Below are 17,314 nucleotides of genomic sequence, written 5' to 3'. Positions count from 1 at the left end.
GGGGTATATAATTAAGGTGTGCGTCATTGGTGAAATGTTTCTATTGTGTTGGCTTCGATATCTTGCATATTGTTTGTCATGCCGGGGGTTGTGGGTCTGAGATGGCCCCTTTCTGAAGTGATCAACATGTCGCAGAAGAAAAGAAAGTGTGGGGTTCCTGTCCTACCCTACACTGCCTCTATGTGACATGCAGAAACACATACATAGTATGTATTTGCATTTGAGAGGAAACATGTGGACTGTTGGACTTAATTTTTGCAAGGACCCAATTTTTGCGACTTGTATAATATTGAAAAATATGTACTGCGAATATGTTTCTCTATGGTAACAGAGACATAACATACCACCTTGATTTATGAAGTTCCGTGCCCGCTAATTATTCCTAAAAACCACACTTTACCGAGTTCGGGAAGCATTGAGCCGGCGAAAGTAAAGTCGTTTGCAATATGTTGCTCTTCCTCTTTAAGAGATTCCAGCACTATGCGAAAAGAAATTTAAGGATGCATGCGCTCGTGTCACTTAATTGAGGACATTTTTATTTATTTTATTTATTTATTTATTTATTTGAAATACTATCGGTCCTACGCAGGACCAAGATAGGAGTGGATTTTTTACAACACAAAAAAATACACACGCTCAAAATGCACAGATTAATAACACGAATTTAACACAATGATGAAATGACAACTCTAGGTACTGCTGTCAGAAATCTCTGAAATAAGGGAACTAAACTCTTCTCGAGTTTCAGCGGTAACAACATGTTCGGGTAGCTTGTTCCAGTCTCGCGCTCTTTGTAAGAAGAACGAATACCTAAAACAGTCCTTAGAAAACTTCCGCTCTTCCACACACCGAGCATGCTTGCTGCGGGTTATACGCGACATGCTCTCCTTAATATACTGTTGCTTATTTACTAGAACCAAGTTATTCATTATGTTATAAAAAAGGTTAAGCCGCTTCTGCTTCCTCCGCACCTGAAGGAGGGGTAGATTTGCCCTTTTATAAAGAGGTGACACAGAGTCCAGCCGTCTATAGCTAGAAAAAACAAAACGTAACGCACGCCGTTGAACTCGCTCCAGATTTGATATAAGATATTTAACATGCGGGTCCCAGACTTCACATGCGTATTCTAATAAAGGCCTTATTAGCATCTTGTATGCTGTGAGTTTTGTTTCTGGGGAAGCGAGTTTAAGAGTGCGCCTGATGTACCCTAATCTTTTGTTAGCTTTTCCGATTATATTGCTAACGTGCGGAGTCCAACTTAGGTTTGAGGCCATTGTAAGACCAAGGTATCCAAACTCTGACACTCGGCTTAAGGCTTTTCCTTGCAGCATATACATATACTCTAACGGCTGTCGTTTATGAGTGATCGTCATACATACTGTCTTGTCTAAGTTTATCGACATTTGCCACTTAACACACCATTCATTGATCTGAGACAAATATTCGTTTAGCATAATTTGATCATTAACGGACGTCACTTCAGTATAAATAATACAATCGTCGGCAAATAATCTGGCTTTTACAGGTGAATCTTGGATAAGGTCATTAACAAAAACCAAAAACAGCAGGGGACCCCGGACAGAACCCTGTGGAACACCCGAGTTCACATCACATTCGTCCGAGCTAACCCCATCAATACTTACAAACTGTCGACGATCATTTAGAAAGGCCTCAATCCACCGAACAATCTTACTCCTCGGGATGGGGAATACCCGCCAGATGTGTAATGGACTCTCTAACTACCATGGTAATTATTTTGAGGTCATCAAGTTTGAACTTTTAAAGTTTGAGCCAATAAGTGAATCAAAGAAGGCCGACTAAATTTTTGCTTTTAACTTCCGAGAAAAAATGTGGCAGAATTTGGCTGTTTCAGGGGAATGTGGACATTCAATTCCAGCGTCGTTCAGCAAAGTATGGTGCCTGGGGTCCAATTTTGGTCGTCGCAAGAAAAAGAGCGAAATTGAATTTGCCTCTCCGGAACGAGTGAAGATAGCATTCCTCGAAGTTTCGTCTGTTAATGCAAGCGAGGAATGCCGTTTGTCTGCTTTGAAGTGTGATTCTCAGATGGAAATAAAAAAAAAGGAAATGGTGTGCGTCGTCTGCTAACAGATTGAAAAAAAGTTCATTGTCTACTATGAACTGAGGGCCACAGCAAAGTGAGGTTGGAGATAGGGTTAGGTTGCAGTCGTCCGCTATTTCATGTTGGAAGCCATTGATAACTCACGCTTCTTTCATAAGCCTCGGGTTGTTCTGCTGCCGTACACAACCCGACATTGACCGGTGGGTGAAGAAGTACTAAGGACGAGCACGTTGGAGGCCACGAGACTTTTCTCACTATTTCCGGACTGGCGAAGTGCTCTCACCAAATTTTTGCACGGTCGTGAACTCTCAAACGTGTCGAAAATCTCTCGTCGGTTGATTACATGCAAGCTGCGGCGGCACGTCCAGTTGGCAACCAAAAACGCTCTCGCCCTCGCCTTGACCAAAATCGGACCCGAGGAGCTAAGTTTACCGCATTCTCGAAAGTGGTCCCTTGATATCTGCCTGACGACGTCATCAAGATGTCACGTGCGTTGCCTGCCCCGATTTTGCCACTTTGGGACTGCTTCCGACGCATGGGCGGGATACGACCATAAACACGTCGATCGAAAACGTATTCGGGGCTCAATAGTTCCAATGCTCTCGTTCGGCGAAGACTCGTCTCTTCGCCGTAGTAGACTCTTCGTTAACATCCCGCCTGGCTTGTGCACAGCCTCCAGCTGTCCCCCTACCAGCTGATTGGCCTCAACTGGCTGGCGGTGATGCACAAGCAGGAGGTGAACGGGATCCTGGCGGACGAGATGGGCCTGGGCAAGACGATCCAGGCCATCGCATTCCTCGCTTACCTCCAGCAGCAGAAGGAGAACGGGCCGCACCTCATCGTGGTGCCCACCTCCACACTGGGTAGGCTTCCCCGGTTTCCGGTCGCTCGCCTTTTAGTTGTAGCGCGGTTTAGCGCTGATCTTTCGCGAGCCTGCGTGCACTCTCTCGAGGCTCGTTCGCACGCTTGCGACAACTTACAACCAAGTGTGTTACAACCGAATGTGATCTGTTACGACGCGGGAACACGCAGGTGTCGTCTGTCGGGTAGTTCTGGGAAACTCCAGATTTCCATATATGTATTTCTCCTATATTTTGCATATCATTCTTTCACTATCGACTTGAAGAACTTTTGACAATTTTATAAACGACCATTTCCCATAGATGGCGCCTACATTTGATCTCGCAAATAGCACAAAACCCTTGCTCTAGTGAAAGCCTTATAGGTGGCACCAGCGTACCAGTACATTCTCTCATCGTGAGAGGTCGTGATGCGCTCGACCGTGGGCAGTCGCAAGTGCATGAACCAGTCTTGGGGCCGCTGTACTCGAAAACAACTTTTTGTTTAAGCACGGCGAGAGGACAGCATTGCATCGGGAAGTTGTCCCCAGGTGTCCTTACTACCTCGGTGGCTCCGTGGCAAAGCGGTGGCCTACGGGGGTTCGAATATCCATTGAGGTGCCCACAATCTGACGGAGGCTTGTTGCGGCGAAGGCCGAGTTTTCAGTTGCACCTCGAAAGATCCCCAGGTGGTTGAAATTAATCCCTGGTCCTTCGCCAGTGTGTGCCTGATGCCCTTAGTAGGTTTGGCAGGCAAGTCCCCCGGATTGGTTCCCAGTTGTAGCACTTTTAGCTATTGCCCTTCGACCAAGTTGAACCAGTGAGAGACCAGCTACCGAAGATTCAAGAAATGTTGGGCAAACTGTATGTTTAGTATGTTTTCTTTGTCTTAAATGTATCTATATGCAAGGAAAAAAAAAGTAAATAAAAAAATGTAATTTTTTTTTTTTAGTTTGAAGCTTTTTGTTTTAGTTATTATACAACAATTATTATACAAATACAACGATTAACTCTTTTTGTTAGTTTTTTCTTCGAACATGGAAAGAAATTGTTTTCATGAAACCTTTGGATCGAAGGGAGTCTTGCAGTGGCCCCTCACGTCGCTCGTTTTCCCAGAGAACTGGATGCGGGAACTGCAGCTGTGGTGCCCCTCCCTGGACGTTCTGGTGTACCACGGCAGCCAGGAGGACCGCAGGGAGCTCAAGTACCAGATACTGGACGGGGAGGTGGGCACCTTCCACGTGCTCGTCACCACGTGAGTGCCACTGCCATGACACACCAGGCAAACAGCGCCGTTGTGCGCCTTTGTCTCTCATTTTATTTGCAAACGCTCTCGTGCCAGTGAGGCGCTACGGTCACCGACAGAGTGAGCACGGATTTTTCTTTCGAACGCTGGGACTCCGGCTCGCACTCCCTGCCTTCCACCGTACTTCGGCCGCGATCGCACGCTCGGGGTGCGCGAGACATTGACGCGTCGTCGGAGGTAGTAAGCCTGGGCGCTGGAAATGGGATGACCAAAGCACCTCCCTGTCGTTCTCACCCTCTTGGTGATTACGGGTGAATTCCACGCTTTCTCACCAGAAGCTTTAACGGCGCTGTGCACTAAGCATAAATGGAGAGCGTAGTTTAGTGCAGTAGAACCTTGTTGATATATTTAACTCGCTGTTACTTTTGCCAACACCGATTAGGTTGAACTCTTGTATGGATACGTGTATTATATTTACTGTTTGTTGCATCTGCCTTCTCACTCGATACTTTTGGAAATGCCGCACGGTGCAGTTGATGTGACGCATTGGCCTTAAGGTTGCTGGTCCTGTCTCACTTTTCCAAGTTACGGGACGTGTCGTAAGTTCATAATAATTAATTTTTTTTTTTTTACGTTGGAACAGCCAAGTTTAACGCTCCCTTTCCCACGGAGCACGCTCGTGACCAACCGTTGTAACGCATACCGACGGAGCCTAGCATATAAGGAGATAAAGGAAATCGGCTCCGATTTCCAGGCTCATGAATTGCCATTGTCAGTGTTATGGTGCTGGCAGGCGTCAAAGTCTTCCAGCGGTGGTCGTTCCACAGATGTAAAATTGAGACTCGTCAACTTGTCATGTTTCTGGAGCATTTTTTTGCGCACAGGATTCGATTGACATCTGTCTTTCTGCCTTTTTGACAGCTACCATATGGTTTCTGGGAGCGCGGAGGACCGGAGCCTGTTCAAGAAGCTGCCCTTCAACTACGTCATCTTTGATGAGGCTCATCTGCTCAAGAACATGGCATCTCAACGCTACAACAACCTCATGAAGATCAACGTGAGGCATCGGTCTTTCGTTCCCACAGTAGTAGTAATCGGAGCGGTAAAAGTTTTTTTAGAAAGTACTAAGTTACAGTTACACGAGTTAGGATGGGATCTCAATCATATAGACTCATTTTCTGTAGATTTATGGAGTTACTGTTGCTGTAGCGCTAACAAAAATTTGCATTCCAATTATGCTCCTAAAATATCCTGCAACGTCGAGGTACCTATAGAGCCATTGGTGACCAATGATTTATATCCTTCACTATCTTCCCCCCGGAGAGAGTGAAGAGCAAGGCCCCTTCAAGACGGGGGCGGCCCTCTCACGCTTCACGAGCGGGCCAAAGCTTGCAGCAAGGAGGTCGAACGTTCCGACTCGTGGCAGCTACGAAGGCTTTGGGGGAGGGCGACCGGCGATCCCCGCAACCTCGCGTGCGTGCACAGCCAGAGTGTGGCGGAAGGCGAGAAGTATGTGCCGGAGGCTGGGCGTTCGGAAGGCACTCTCTGCCGAACCCTTCTTTCAGCGACTGTAGCTTTAAAAGGTATTGCCCAAGTTCCGCTTGGGTTCTGCACTTTGCTGCGCCAGAGTTTTTGTTGGTGAGAATGACTCGCGGTGCCGATGTCGAGGCTAAATCGGTGAGAATTTGTGTGTTTGTCGACGTAATTTCGAGTTGGGACCGTAATTAATTTAAGTTACGAGCTCAAATTCGAGTGTAACTTGGAGAGTATTCGGTAGCTGAAATTGTAACCGAACTAACCTCTGGCTCAAAGGCAAAAATTCAAACGACGTCCCCACATTTTGCGACTTATACACAGCTGTTAGCGCGACTTTGAGAAGGAGGAAGAGTAGCCACTACCCTGTTTTTCGACCTAATCTTTCAACTTTTGGTTCTTATGGCAATCATAAATGGCGGTGCTCGGTACTTCATTGACAAAAAAACTTTCCACTCGAAAGGATTGTTTTACTAATAATTTTGTAAAAGCAGGTAATTAAGAATCGGATTTGCCACCTCAAGCCTCAATCGGATAATCTAGCAAGGCCAGAATAGTTTATATAGTTTGTGCGAGAGATGAGATTTTGGGGCAACTAAGTACCTGAAATGTGCTTTCTGAATAGCTTGGGAAAATGGAGTCTTATTTCTAAGAAATTGAACTTCTCAAATCTGAATCAGAAGGCCTTGTTGAGCGCAAAGTACCTGCAGAAATGGTGTCCCTCGCTTGATGCTTATACTATAAAAATAAGATCTAGATCAGCCTACGAATTTTTGAGTAAACTTCAGCCGAGCACAAACCACCAGTGCAGTTTAAAGGAGACCGATTTTTTAACGTCGCTACGCAGCGTGAGAATTCTCGTTTGAGCAGATCGTGCGTCGGCAACGCTGTAGGCTTTGACGATACCTTGCATGGTTTTCTGTCTCTTCCCCAGGCTCAGCGCAAGATCCTGCTCACGGGCACTCCCTTACAAAACAACCTGGTGGAGCTGATGTCCCTATTGACCTTCGTCATGCCACGCATGTTCAGCAACAAGGCTGAACAGATCAAGCTCATGTTTACCTCGGCGGCGGTGAGTCGTACAGGCGCCCAGTCACGGAAACTGCGAGCGTTCGGTCGGGAAATCGGGGACCCGTAACAAACAATGCATCGCTTCAAGAGGTGAATGGAGGTTTCAAGCGACCTTAAATGCGTCAGCGTAGTCGAAGTGGTCAGGGCGGAGAGCAAGAAACGTGCCTTGCTCCGTTTGGCTGCCGCAGAATCCGGGAGTCGTTGCGGGCGACATCCAAAACCCGCGAGAACCTTGCGGTTTCTGGTTCCCGCAATTTGCATCGCAGAGCGTTTTTTAACCGAGCTGGGAGTCTGTCTACAAAGCTGAGCGAGATCTAACTGAAAACGGCCGTGGAGTCCGAAAGTGCCTTGCGGTCTGTTAGAGCGTCGGTCCTCAAACTGGGTCCCCCGGAGTAGTATACCCTCGTCGGTTCCCCAAGCTCCCAAATTCCAAGCGTCTTTTTAGTTCGAGCACGATTTTAGCAGCCACCCACCGATGCGTAACTACGAGCCAAACATTCCCCAACACGCGCATTATTGTTTACATGGTCTCTAGGCTCGTTTACCGCTTTACCGTATTATTACTGCCAAGGCTGACTATTCATTGAGGGAGACGGGGAATCCTCGAGGTCGCCCGTCTCCCTCAATTGTCGTCGCAATGTATGTGTCTCTTGCCGGCAGAAAACGGAGGAGGAGCAGAGCCGCTTCGAGCGGGAGCGGGTGGCCCACGCCAAGAAGATCATGCGGCCCTTCGTGCTGAGGCGCCTCAAGCGGGACGTCCTGCAGCAGCTGCCCACCAAGCACGAGGAGGAGCGTCTCGTCCTTATGACCCCGTACCAGGCCACCTGCTACACCAACCTGGTCGCAGCCCTCTCCAAGGAGGTATGTGCGCCACGATTAGCTATGAACTAGGGTTCGGCGTCTCCGGTAAATACTGACGAACCTCAAAAATTAAAACCCCGAACTGGTTTTATTGAAATCGGGGTGGAAAGCAGAAAAACTCAGAATTGGAGCCGTCTGCGATTTAAAAAAACCCGAGCTTTATAGGAAGAAAATTTTGTCTACGTCTTTTTCGTGTCGACCTGGAAGGGGGTCCTTGATTAACTGTCCACAAGGCATTTTGCTTCGGAACAATGCGTCTCGTTTGTTTTTCTTATCAGCACGGGGACGTTTTCAAAAGGGTCGCGCGTACATTCCCTGCATGTTAGGGAAGCCCCTGTCCCGTCTTCCTCGCCATGAACCTTGATCGTTTGTCCGACAGGAGAAAACAATGCCGAAAAACAAAAATCGGTGGGAGGAATTGCACCCTGAAGAAAAAACGCCCCCCAATTTGGCGGAAAATAAACCCCGAATATGCAGAACCCTAGCTATAAATAGAGTTCAGTGTTTCCGGAATATAATTTTCTTTCCTATTGAGGGCATTTTTTTCTTTAGGGAATTGCCTTTTATTTTGCAGTTTCTGCGATTTTCTGCATCTATTTCCGGCGTCGACAAGCGACATTTATCGGGGTTTGCGTCAAAGAAACGGGACACGGACGCGGGATTTTCCGTCCTTTGGGGGAATGTGCCCGTGACTCATACAGCACCGGGAAAATGTTTCCGCATCAATGAGAAAGGGAGACGAGAGGAAGGGAATAGTTCCCCAAGAAACAAGCAGCCTCGCAGATAGTTCAGCTAAAGTTGTATTCCGGGTCAACACAAAATAAAAATAAATAAAGCTGTTTAAGACTTTTTTTCATAATGATTGGCTTTTCTTTTTTTTTAATTCAAGGAGCGTTTTAATTGGCAATTTTTCACTTTTCCCAAATTTTTGATAAAACCAGCTGGGGTTAACTTTTGGTGTTTCTTGGTGTATACCGAAAAGGCGGAACCTTAGCTATAACTGCGCCCCATATACAGTAAACTCTCACTTGGGCGAACGTCAGTTTACCGAACATTTCAGAATAACGAACATTAAAAAAATCTCCTACGGTTTTCTTATGCATTCTATGCGAAAATGTTTCAGTAAAACGAATTTCGAAATAGCGAATATTTCAGTTAAACGAATATGATCGGTAGACCCAGGGTTATTTTTGCAATCAGTTCAATGAAGTTTTGGGCTCTGTACTGCTGGCGTAGCCGATGCCCACTGCCCACCGCTTGGTGCAGCCATTAGCGGTTAGCATCCGCACCGCTTCATTGGCGTACTAACCGCTCGTAACAACACCTGATGCAGTCATTCATTGTCTTCTCGTCAAGTGCTACTGCTTTCTAAAGTGGCATGAATGCTGCCGTAACAAGCACCCAAGGCAGCAGCGTAAATATCAAAACCCAAATATGGCTGTCTACCGTGGAGCTTCGCCCGTGTGAGCGCATGTTCACTTCAGTTGTCAAAACCGGAGAAGTATGTTCACTTATGGCTTTTCAAGCATTTCCAAAGTAGACACGTGATTATGGGTCACTCTTGGTTAGTCAGCAAGCACTTTGAGGCATTGTTCGGGGAGTTTGGAAGCACAGATTGCAAGGGTGCGTAGGAGTAACTCTAGACTAGGACAGCACAAGGGGGTGGTAGTGGTAGTAGTAAATGAATGAATCTGGCATTTCTTTGTTTCTTTCTCTCCGTTGGTTCAGCTCCGGTTGCTTCATCAAGTTTTGCCTATGCTTTGGCAGCTTTGGTTTCGCGTTCCGCCCCAAGCCCACACCATCTCATTTCGCCATTGTTACTGTGCCTTGTAGGCTCGTTTCGTACTGCGATGGCTTCGCGAAAGCCACGCCCGCGACGCCATTGCAGAACTTTTTGTTTTGCATGTTTTTAAACTAGGTATTGCTTTTTTGTGTGTGTGTGTGCCTGATAATGGTAAGTTTGGATCATACGTTTTCCCGGGGTAATACGTCTTCTTTGTCGCGGTTTCTTCAAAACGTATCAATAAGGTTCTCCTGTGTTCGCTCGGTCGCAGTCAAACGCAAGTGTGTGAACGAGCCTTTGCGGTGCCTCGCCGTGTGTGACCAACCGTATCACTTTAATGTCGTCCCGATGCCCAGTTCCAAGAGAAACAGGAGGCAAGAAGTGGCATACACATGATGATGAAGCTGAGGAGGGCAGCCAACCATCCGCTCCTGCTTAGGGTCCACTACAACTCTGACAAGCTGCGAACCATGTCCACGCTCATGCTTAAGGTAGGCCGTGCCGGTGCAGCGCTGAAACTTCTTTTGGTTCATCATTTGCACAACTTCCCCAGTGTGGGCGCTCCCTTTTCTTACAGAAAACGTTGGTGCATAGTTGTTAAGATAATGTAAATGCGAGATATGCAGCCCACACGTTTAGATTTCTAAGTGAAACGTTTGGAAATATAGGTGCAATTTATATTCAGAAATTTGGGACACTTGGTGACTCGGCTTTATGCCAAGTAATACACGCTTCTTCCGAATCAATGTTCGTAACTCATTGCCATAGTTTTCTGTGATTTTTCATGTTATTTTTACAGTGAAACTGATATACGCTAGGGTCTGGGAAAAAATGTGTCCTCACATGTCGAGAGAAAACTCTTCATTGGTCTTGGCAAGTATGAATAAATAAAAACAAAAAGAGGGGTTAAGTATGAGTAAATAAAACAAAAAGAGGGGGCAACCAGCATGAGTCAGCCTTCCTTGGAATTATTAGATAGTGAGGTCCTGATCCCTTGTTATCATCCCTAGGCATTGTCCTCAAGGTCGTCCTAGGAGTCGTCCTTGAGGTCGTCCTAGACGTCATCCTAGAAGTCGTCCTTGAGGTCGTCTGGGGTCGTTTTCGGGCTTGTCCTAGAAGTCGAATCTGACGTCCTCGAGGTCGTCCTTGAAACCGTCCTAGACATCGTCCTCTAGGCATTGTCTTCAAGGTCGTCCTAGAAGTCGTCTTTGAGATAGTCCTTGACGTCATCCTCTAGGTCGTCCTAAAAGTCATACTTGAGGTCGTCCTAGACGTTGTACTCTAGGCATCGTCCTAGACGTCGTGAAGATAACAGCTTCGCTTGTCCTCCATCCTCACATAAGGTGGAAGGGCTGTACAATTTTTTTTTATATTTGAGCCTCGTCTAACAATGGTTGTTTATTTCATAAATATTTAAAAAGGAACCTTCGTGTCTGAGCAGTTGGCATTCTTGTCCGGCTAGTCCTGTCGTTTACCATTGTAATACCCCGACTCGTGTTTTGTGTGTGAACTATAGTGTACCAACCACTCCTATTGTGTCTTCTGATAGGGGACGGTTATCTATATATAAGTAAAATATAAAAGCAGTATATTTTGAAGTAATTTTCGCAGATACATATTTTTGGATATATCAGTTTCCATAAATCTGATTTATCAGCAATAAACTGCAGTGGCACAGGGCTCTTGTCACCTGTGACAGTCGGTTGCATGTTGATTTGCGGCAGGAACGCACCCACCACGATGCCAACCCGGACCTGATATTTGAAGACATGGAGGTGCTGTCGGACTTCGAGCTTCACACGCTGTGCACAAAATACCAGGTGTGCATTACCTTTTGGTTTCCTTTCTCCTTTACATCAAACTTTCTTCAAGTAGGTAAATTCAACTCTGGGGAAAGTTGCTAGGCAATAGTCGTTTGCATTTTTATTCCTCTATCTCATGTGGCAGTGGCTCATTCATTTCTGAAGTGGGATCATTTAGAATCTGGATTACACCACATTACTTTGTTTCTGCTCTGTGTGAAAGCACTGTTTTAAATGCTGCAGTACTGCTGATGGGAGCAATAAAAACTAGCTAGGTAGTTCTACTGCAGTTGTGTCAGTCTGCTTTGTGGTTCAACTTTTTTGGTGGAATATCATATCCAATAGGCCCTAAATGTCTAAGGGACTCTTTTGATGCTTTTAGGCATCAGCTTGTGGAGATGCCAAGTGAACAGAGTAACATAAATGGCATTGCAGTCCTAGTTTCAAACATTGGACACTAAATTATTACGGGTGCTCTTATTGAAGGCAAGACTATTGGTCATTAACATAATTAAACCTGATATACGGAAGAAGGTGGAAGGCACATAAAAAGTACACACACATGCACATCAAGGAATGTGTGTGTACTTTTTAAACCTATTCCTCCGTGTTTCAGGTTGGGTTGCGTCAATGGCTCACAAGCTTGTCTGTGCAGTCACTCTTTTTTTTTTAAGGCCACAAAGCTCAATACCAGTTTTCACTTCAAGAAAAAAGCAAGTTTTGCACATTGTTCATACGCTGTGCGAAGTTCTTACGAGATTTGGTTATTGAAGGAAAAAGCGATGCTTTTAGCATTTGGAACGTGTGCGTGGTGATAACATATATCTAATCTAAAATTCACCTGGATATATCTTAATTATCCCCATAAAGAGGGGAATTAGTAATGCTTCGCAAAGAGCTGGATTTGTTTTACTCTGGTTCTTGAGGTGAAAACGGGCATAGAAGTGTTTGAGATGTTCATACGTGCCCCTTGATGCTCCAGAGCCTTCGGGACTACCGACTTGAAGATGACCTCATCATGGACTCCGGGAAATTTCGAGAGCTTGACTCTGTACTCAGTGACAGTTTGAAGAAGGTATCTATTTCTTGTTAATGTATATCAATAACACTACTAGTACTGTTCTCCTCGCTGCTTTGTTGGGAGGACGGCAAAAGGTCACCTTTTTAGTGACCACGGCATTGCTACTGTGAACTATATGATTTTTGCAAAAGGATGGGTAGCTTGTGTTCAGGAAACCATTATTAGGTGGTCCTTTTTGATGGGGTGAAGTGGTTTAGCTATAAGGATGAGCTTGACAAGGGAGGAGAAAAAGTGGCGAGGAACCAGGATGGGAAGGGAATGCAAGGTGGGCGAATGTGGACAAAAACAGGATTTCTTCGTGGGGGTGTTCCCAGCTTCAATAATGCATTGGTATTCCATTTTAGAGTTGACTTTCGTCCGAGAATTGAAATTAATTGATATTCACTGTGGATAGGCACAATACCGGTGCAGAAACGATATACACACAAAAAAAAAAGATTGAGGTACATCTAAGCACGTCTTATGAGTTGTGAATGCGAAAGCATGCAAGCCACTCGACCGCTCCCTTTTTCGTCTGCTGCATACTTTTCGTCGTCGGTCAGCGCGTGTGCTCCCCTGGGCACGGTGACCGTGTACACTTCGTGCTTAGGGGAGCAACGGCGCGCTGATGGACACGCAGCGCCATGGGGTGAGTGGTCGTGGAAACTGACGAGCACAGCGGCCAGTGGGAGTCCCGCCGACGCACGCCAACCAATGGAACCGAAGGAAACTATCTGCCGTTTTTGTGCCTTAAACTGATGACGTCAGCTTGTGCATGAGACAGTTAATGCTTTCACATTAAAAAGAAAGACGGTAGACAGCTGTGCATGAAAGTAGAATACCTATATACTACTATACAATAAATTAAGATTATACAGGTCTTCATTTGGTTGTCCATTCAACATATGCTCAGAGATCCCCGCCTTACCTTTGTGTTTGTGCCACTAATTACAAGGGATACCACAATGCTGAATTGTCTGCCAAATACTTAAAGCTTCCCTTTCCCTTTTTTCTTTTTTTTTTTTTGAGTCATCTGCTCGGACTATGTTGGTGTACATTTCTCTGGTGTTCCTTTTTTTTTGGTAAATAGAGTAAGCTAGCGACATTCCGTTTACTGGACCAGATAATATCTTGTCTTCCTAGATCCCGTGAAAGCTACAAATGAGAGTGCCCTATTCTATCCAAACTACTCCTTGCAGACCGTCGCCGAAAATCGGGGTAAAAAAACAAGCACGCGAGACTACAGTGTAGACCGCATATAACGTATGTCTCGGGAGTCGCGAAAATCCGCGCTATAAGCGGTACCGCACTATAACCAAAACATCAATTTTTCAGGCCAAAATACATGCCATGAGACAACTTACCTTTGTAAAAGAAATTATTTTATGTTAGATGAAAAATAAAGCTTAGTTTGAGGAAAGTCTTTATTTCACCAGACTAGTACACTTCTCTCTCAAGTGTGTCACACATTTTAAAAGAAATGAGCGGCTTTTGCCTGGCGCAGCCTTTTAACGGCGTCGCGGGTTGCGGACGGACGTAGCGAGCGTTCGGGATTGCTAACCCTAATCACTTTTCTCCGGAGATGAAAACTCATGAAAATTCGCATCCTTTATACGGTACGCGCCAGCAATACCTTCAACTTGAGCACACGCACGAAATGCGCCAAATAAGAAATCCGGGCGATGTTCAAGGACACAAATGCTTAGAAATCACCACTGCAGTCGAAGTAAACAAACACGACGACACGGGCGTTTCTGCCGTCTTGAGAGCGCCGCCACGACATCGCCGCACGAGTAGGTGAATCTTCCCTTCTAGTACGTGCTGGGTTACCATAGCGACGCACAACGAAAATTTACAGTCAAGGATAGCGCTTTTACGCAGAACGATGAGATGCACGCCGTCTACGACGACGATCACAACTGACGCCATGTTTGCGGAATAGAAGCAGCCGGCCCGCGACCGGTATGCAATGCGCGCGAACACTTCTCCTCGACTTGCGATCGGTCTGTCGTTGCGGTTGTTTGTTTCTTTGTTTCCGATGCAGCGGAGGGACGCACGCACGTGAACAACTCGTGCGTGCGTCCCTCCGTCGCTATGGTAACTGAAGCCTCTCTCTTCGCTTCTCCCCGCGTTTTCGAGCAACCTCCTTGCCCCGCGAGTGCAGCTTGCAGCTCGCGCCGTCAGCGCCGTTATCTAGTGTCGCACAGGGAAGCGAGCTCGCTGCTCCGGTCGTCGGCGCGGTCGGCGGGCTGTGCCAAAAACCGCACTATAACCGGTATTTCCCTTCGCACGCCTGCATTTTAAGCGGTATGTAATTACATGGAGTTCTATGGGAGGTGAACCGGTGGTTTAAAAAAACCGCGTTATACCCGGTCCTGCACTATAAGCGGTTACATTGTAAGTGGTCTATACTGTACTAATGGATCTGGCTGAAAGCTTAGCTTAATTATCTGGAGATTGAGACAAAAGAAAGTTAGGCTGTCTTAAAGGGAAACGCTACCCAGAAAAAAAAAAATAATAATAATTCTGCTATAAAATATGATTTTGAAGAAGGCCATACTTACATCCATCAACATTGAGAGAGTAATCACAAAAAGTTTCAGTTGTTTACACAGCATAGTCATTTTCTTATAAATTATTCTTATTATTCCTTAGCATCGGTCCACCAATGCTAAAGAAAAGGTAGAGATTCGAGCACTGTGAACATGTTTTTCTGTGTTCCATTTTTTTTTTTTTTTTTTTTCATAAATTTCACTTGAGGAAAACTATTGTTTGGTAACGGGACAAAAGAAAAGGCTTGCTCATTGTTTTTCTTAAAGAACACATGCAAAAAAAAAAAAAAAAACATTTTTTTTTAAACAGCTTAGATGGAAAAAGGATATCAAAAACAATTTTACAACGAAGAAAAAAATATGTTAGAGCTATATTTACGGCGCTATACGAATTTGTAGTTGGCGCCCTCTGTAGCCGCCGCTGGTCATGTGGTAGGCCTGTGCGCTGCCGCGCTGCGTCGCCGGCGCCGCAAAGTCACGCCGCCGCTGCACACTGAGCATTGTACGACTCCGCTTTAACACGTTTCTCCACGCTGCCATCGGGGATTCGCCACCGTCCTATCACGTCTGCTTACACTTTTTCAGGAGTTTCCTTTGGGCTCTAAAAGTTACTTATTAATCTTAGTTTTTTGTTATACTTCAGACAAAAATGAAAAAGTTACTTTTAGAGGCCATAGGAAGCTTCCGAAAGAGCGCAAGCACCACGTGACAAATATGGGCCCATCACGTGATAAATAAGGGCCACTTCTCTGCGGCGCCCGTGGGCGCCAACTACAAATTTGTATAGCGCCGTAAATATAGCTCTTAAAAATTGTTTTCTTCGTTGTAAAATCGTTTTATGATATCTTTTTTCCATCTAAACTGTTTTAAAAAAATGTATTTTTCCTTTGCATGTGTCCTTTAAGTGGAATTTAATGGGCAATGGCAGCTGTGGCATTGTTTTCTTACTTTGTGGATGTCTTTTATAAAATATGTTAAGATTCTGTCGACAAGATAAAAGGTAAGAAATTTATTTGATTTTTCAGCACCAATGTTAGCATAAAATAAATTACTTTTTGGGAACTGTTTTCACAGCTGCACTCTCAAGACATTCTGCTGCGTATCTAGTAGAGAAAAATGTTGGTTGTTCCATTAGTTTTCGAACTCTAGTTTTTCTAAACAACACCAGTGTGTTCCTGATAAAAACCATTGTAATTTCTTTCACAATTCATGTCTACAGATGAAACTTTGCACTGCATTCTGCCTCGCAACTGCCAGTATATACTGTAAATTTTTTCATTTATATTAAGCCGAAGGTTCAAAAGTTGACCCTTTTGGGTAGCGTCCTCCCTTAAAGGGCACTAAACTGGTTTTCGAGATCATTTATTTGTTATCGTAACTCAATCTGCGGGCCCTATGCATTTTAAAAAGCTCAAGATTAGATTGGTTCGCGTCCGATTTCCCCTTTTAAAACTATCAATGATCGTGTCGTACCGGTTTTTCCGCAATTCGGTGCAGAAATCAAAGGGCACCGTCAAGCATAAGACAGCCAGTCGCGAGCGATCGCTTCCTGTGCGAGGTACTAAATTTCGAATGTGTTTGATTCGTGCGCGAAAAACGACCACTTGCGATTGGCCGTCGCACGTCCGACTCTGGTTTCCGCCCCGAATCGCAGAGAAACGGGCGTGACATAACCAATGATCCAGTTTATAATGAGGAAATTAGACGCATATCAATCTAATCTCAGCCTCTTTAGAATGCTTTGGAGGCTGTAGATTGAGATAAATAGATGATCTTAGAAAGTACTTTGGTGCCTCCTTTAATGTGGTGTCTTCTCATGCAATAGAAGGTCTGGCCCATGGCCTTACTATTTGTTTAACGCCGTCGCCCTTTTCGTGGCCCTTGCTCCCTGACAGAACCACCGGGTTCTCATCTTCAGCCAGTTCACCATGGTGTTAGACATCCTAGAAGCCTACCTCAACATTCGGGGTCACAAGTGGCTACGGCTTGACGGGGCCACCTCGGTGACCGACAGGTGAGGAATTTCGAATTTATTGGTGGTATGGTTCGTTGAGACTGAAATTAATCTTTTACAAAGAGCATTGCAAACAATGAAGCCACGCTTTCGGGACAATGTTTGTGACCGCAGAGCGAATGTCGGGACATGGGCGCGATGTGACCATCTCTGAACTAATCACCTAAAATCTATGATTAACTTCCAATCAAACATTCATAGCCCAGTGTCGAGGTACGTCCAAGCTGCTTGTAGATTTCCGAACACTAAATTCTGTTTCATGCTGTTCACCGCACAACCTGGGAGGGTCTGATGTTCAGAAACTAAAATGCACACAAGTGATAGGTTATAAAGTCTTGTCTCGAAGCGACGTTAGTGGTCACTGCGGGAGTGGACAGATAGTTATCGAAAGCCAATCTGGCTGTGGTGTGATACCCAAGTGTCCTGTAGTCAAGGCAAAGGCACGTCGCACACTGGCGACGTGCTTTTGCCTT

General features: G+C 45.4%; 1 protein-coding gene across 3 annotated transcripts in view; it reads left to right on the top strand.

Moving 5' to 3' along the window:
• The window catches only part of LOC8030389 (SWI/SNF-related matrix-associated actin-dependent regulator of chromatin subfamily A containing DEAD/H box 1), a 38,012-nt gene that overhangs the window by 8,717 nt on the left and 11,981 nt on the right, over positions 1-17,314 (top strand). For all 3 annotated transcript variants that reach the window (XM_029987067.4, XM_040501957.2, XM_040501956.2), the window contains exons 7-15: positions 2,753-2,943; positions 4,036-4,174; positions 5,087-5,222; positions 6,633-6,770; positions 7,430-7,630; positions 9,770-9,904; positions 11,138-11,233; positions 12,198-12,290; positions 16,723-16,841. In XM_029987067.4, coding sequence (XP_029842927.3) covers positions 2,753-2,943; positions 4,036-4,174; positions 5,087-5,222; positions 6,633-6,770; positions 7,430-7,630; positions 9,770-9,904; positions 11,138-11,233; positions 12,198-12,290; positions 16,723-16,841 — 1,248 coding nt within the window. The remainder of the gene's footprint in view (positions 1-2,752; positions 2,944-4,035; positions 4,175-5,086; positions 5,223-6,632; positions 6,771-7,429; positions 7,631-9,769; positions 9,905-11,137; positions 11,234-12,197; positions 12,291-16,722; positions 16,842-17,314) is intronic.

The sequence above is a fragment of the Ixodes scapularis genome, unplaced genomic scaffold, assembly GCF_016920785.2.
Source record: "Ixodes scapularis isolate PalLabHiFi unplaced genomic scaffold, ASM1692078v2 PGA_scaffold2__306_contigs__length_199485367, whole genome shotgun sequence".
NCBI classification, from domain to species: Eukaryota; Metazoa; Arthropoda; class Arachnida; order Ixodida; family Ixodidae; genus Ixodes; species Ixodes scapularis.
Note: the sequence above shows the minus strand (reverse complement) of the source record. Positions and strands in the feature narration are given on the sequence as shown.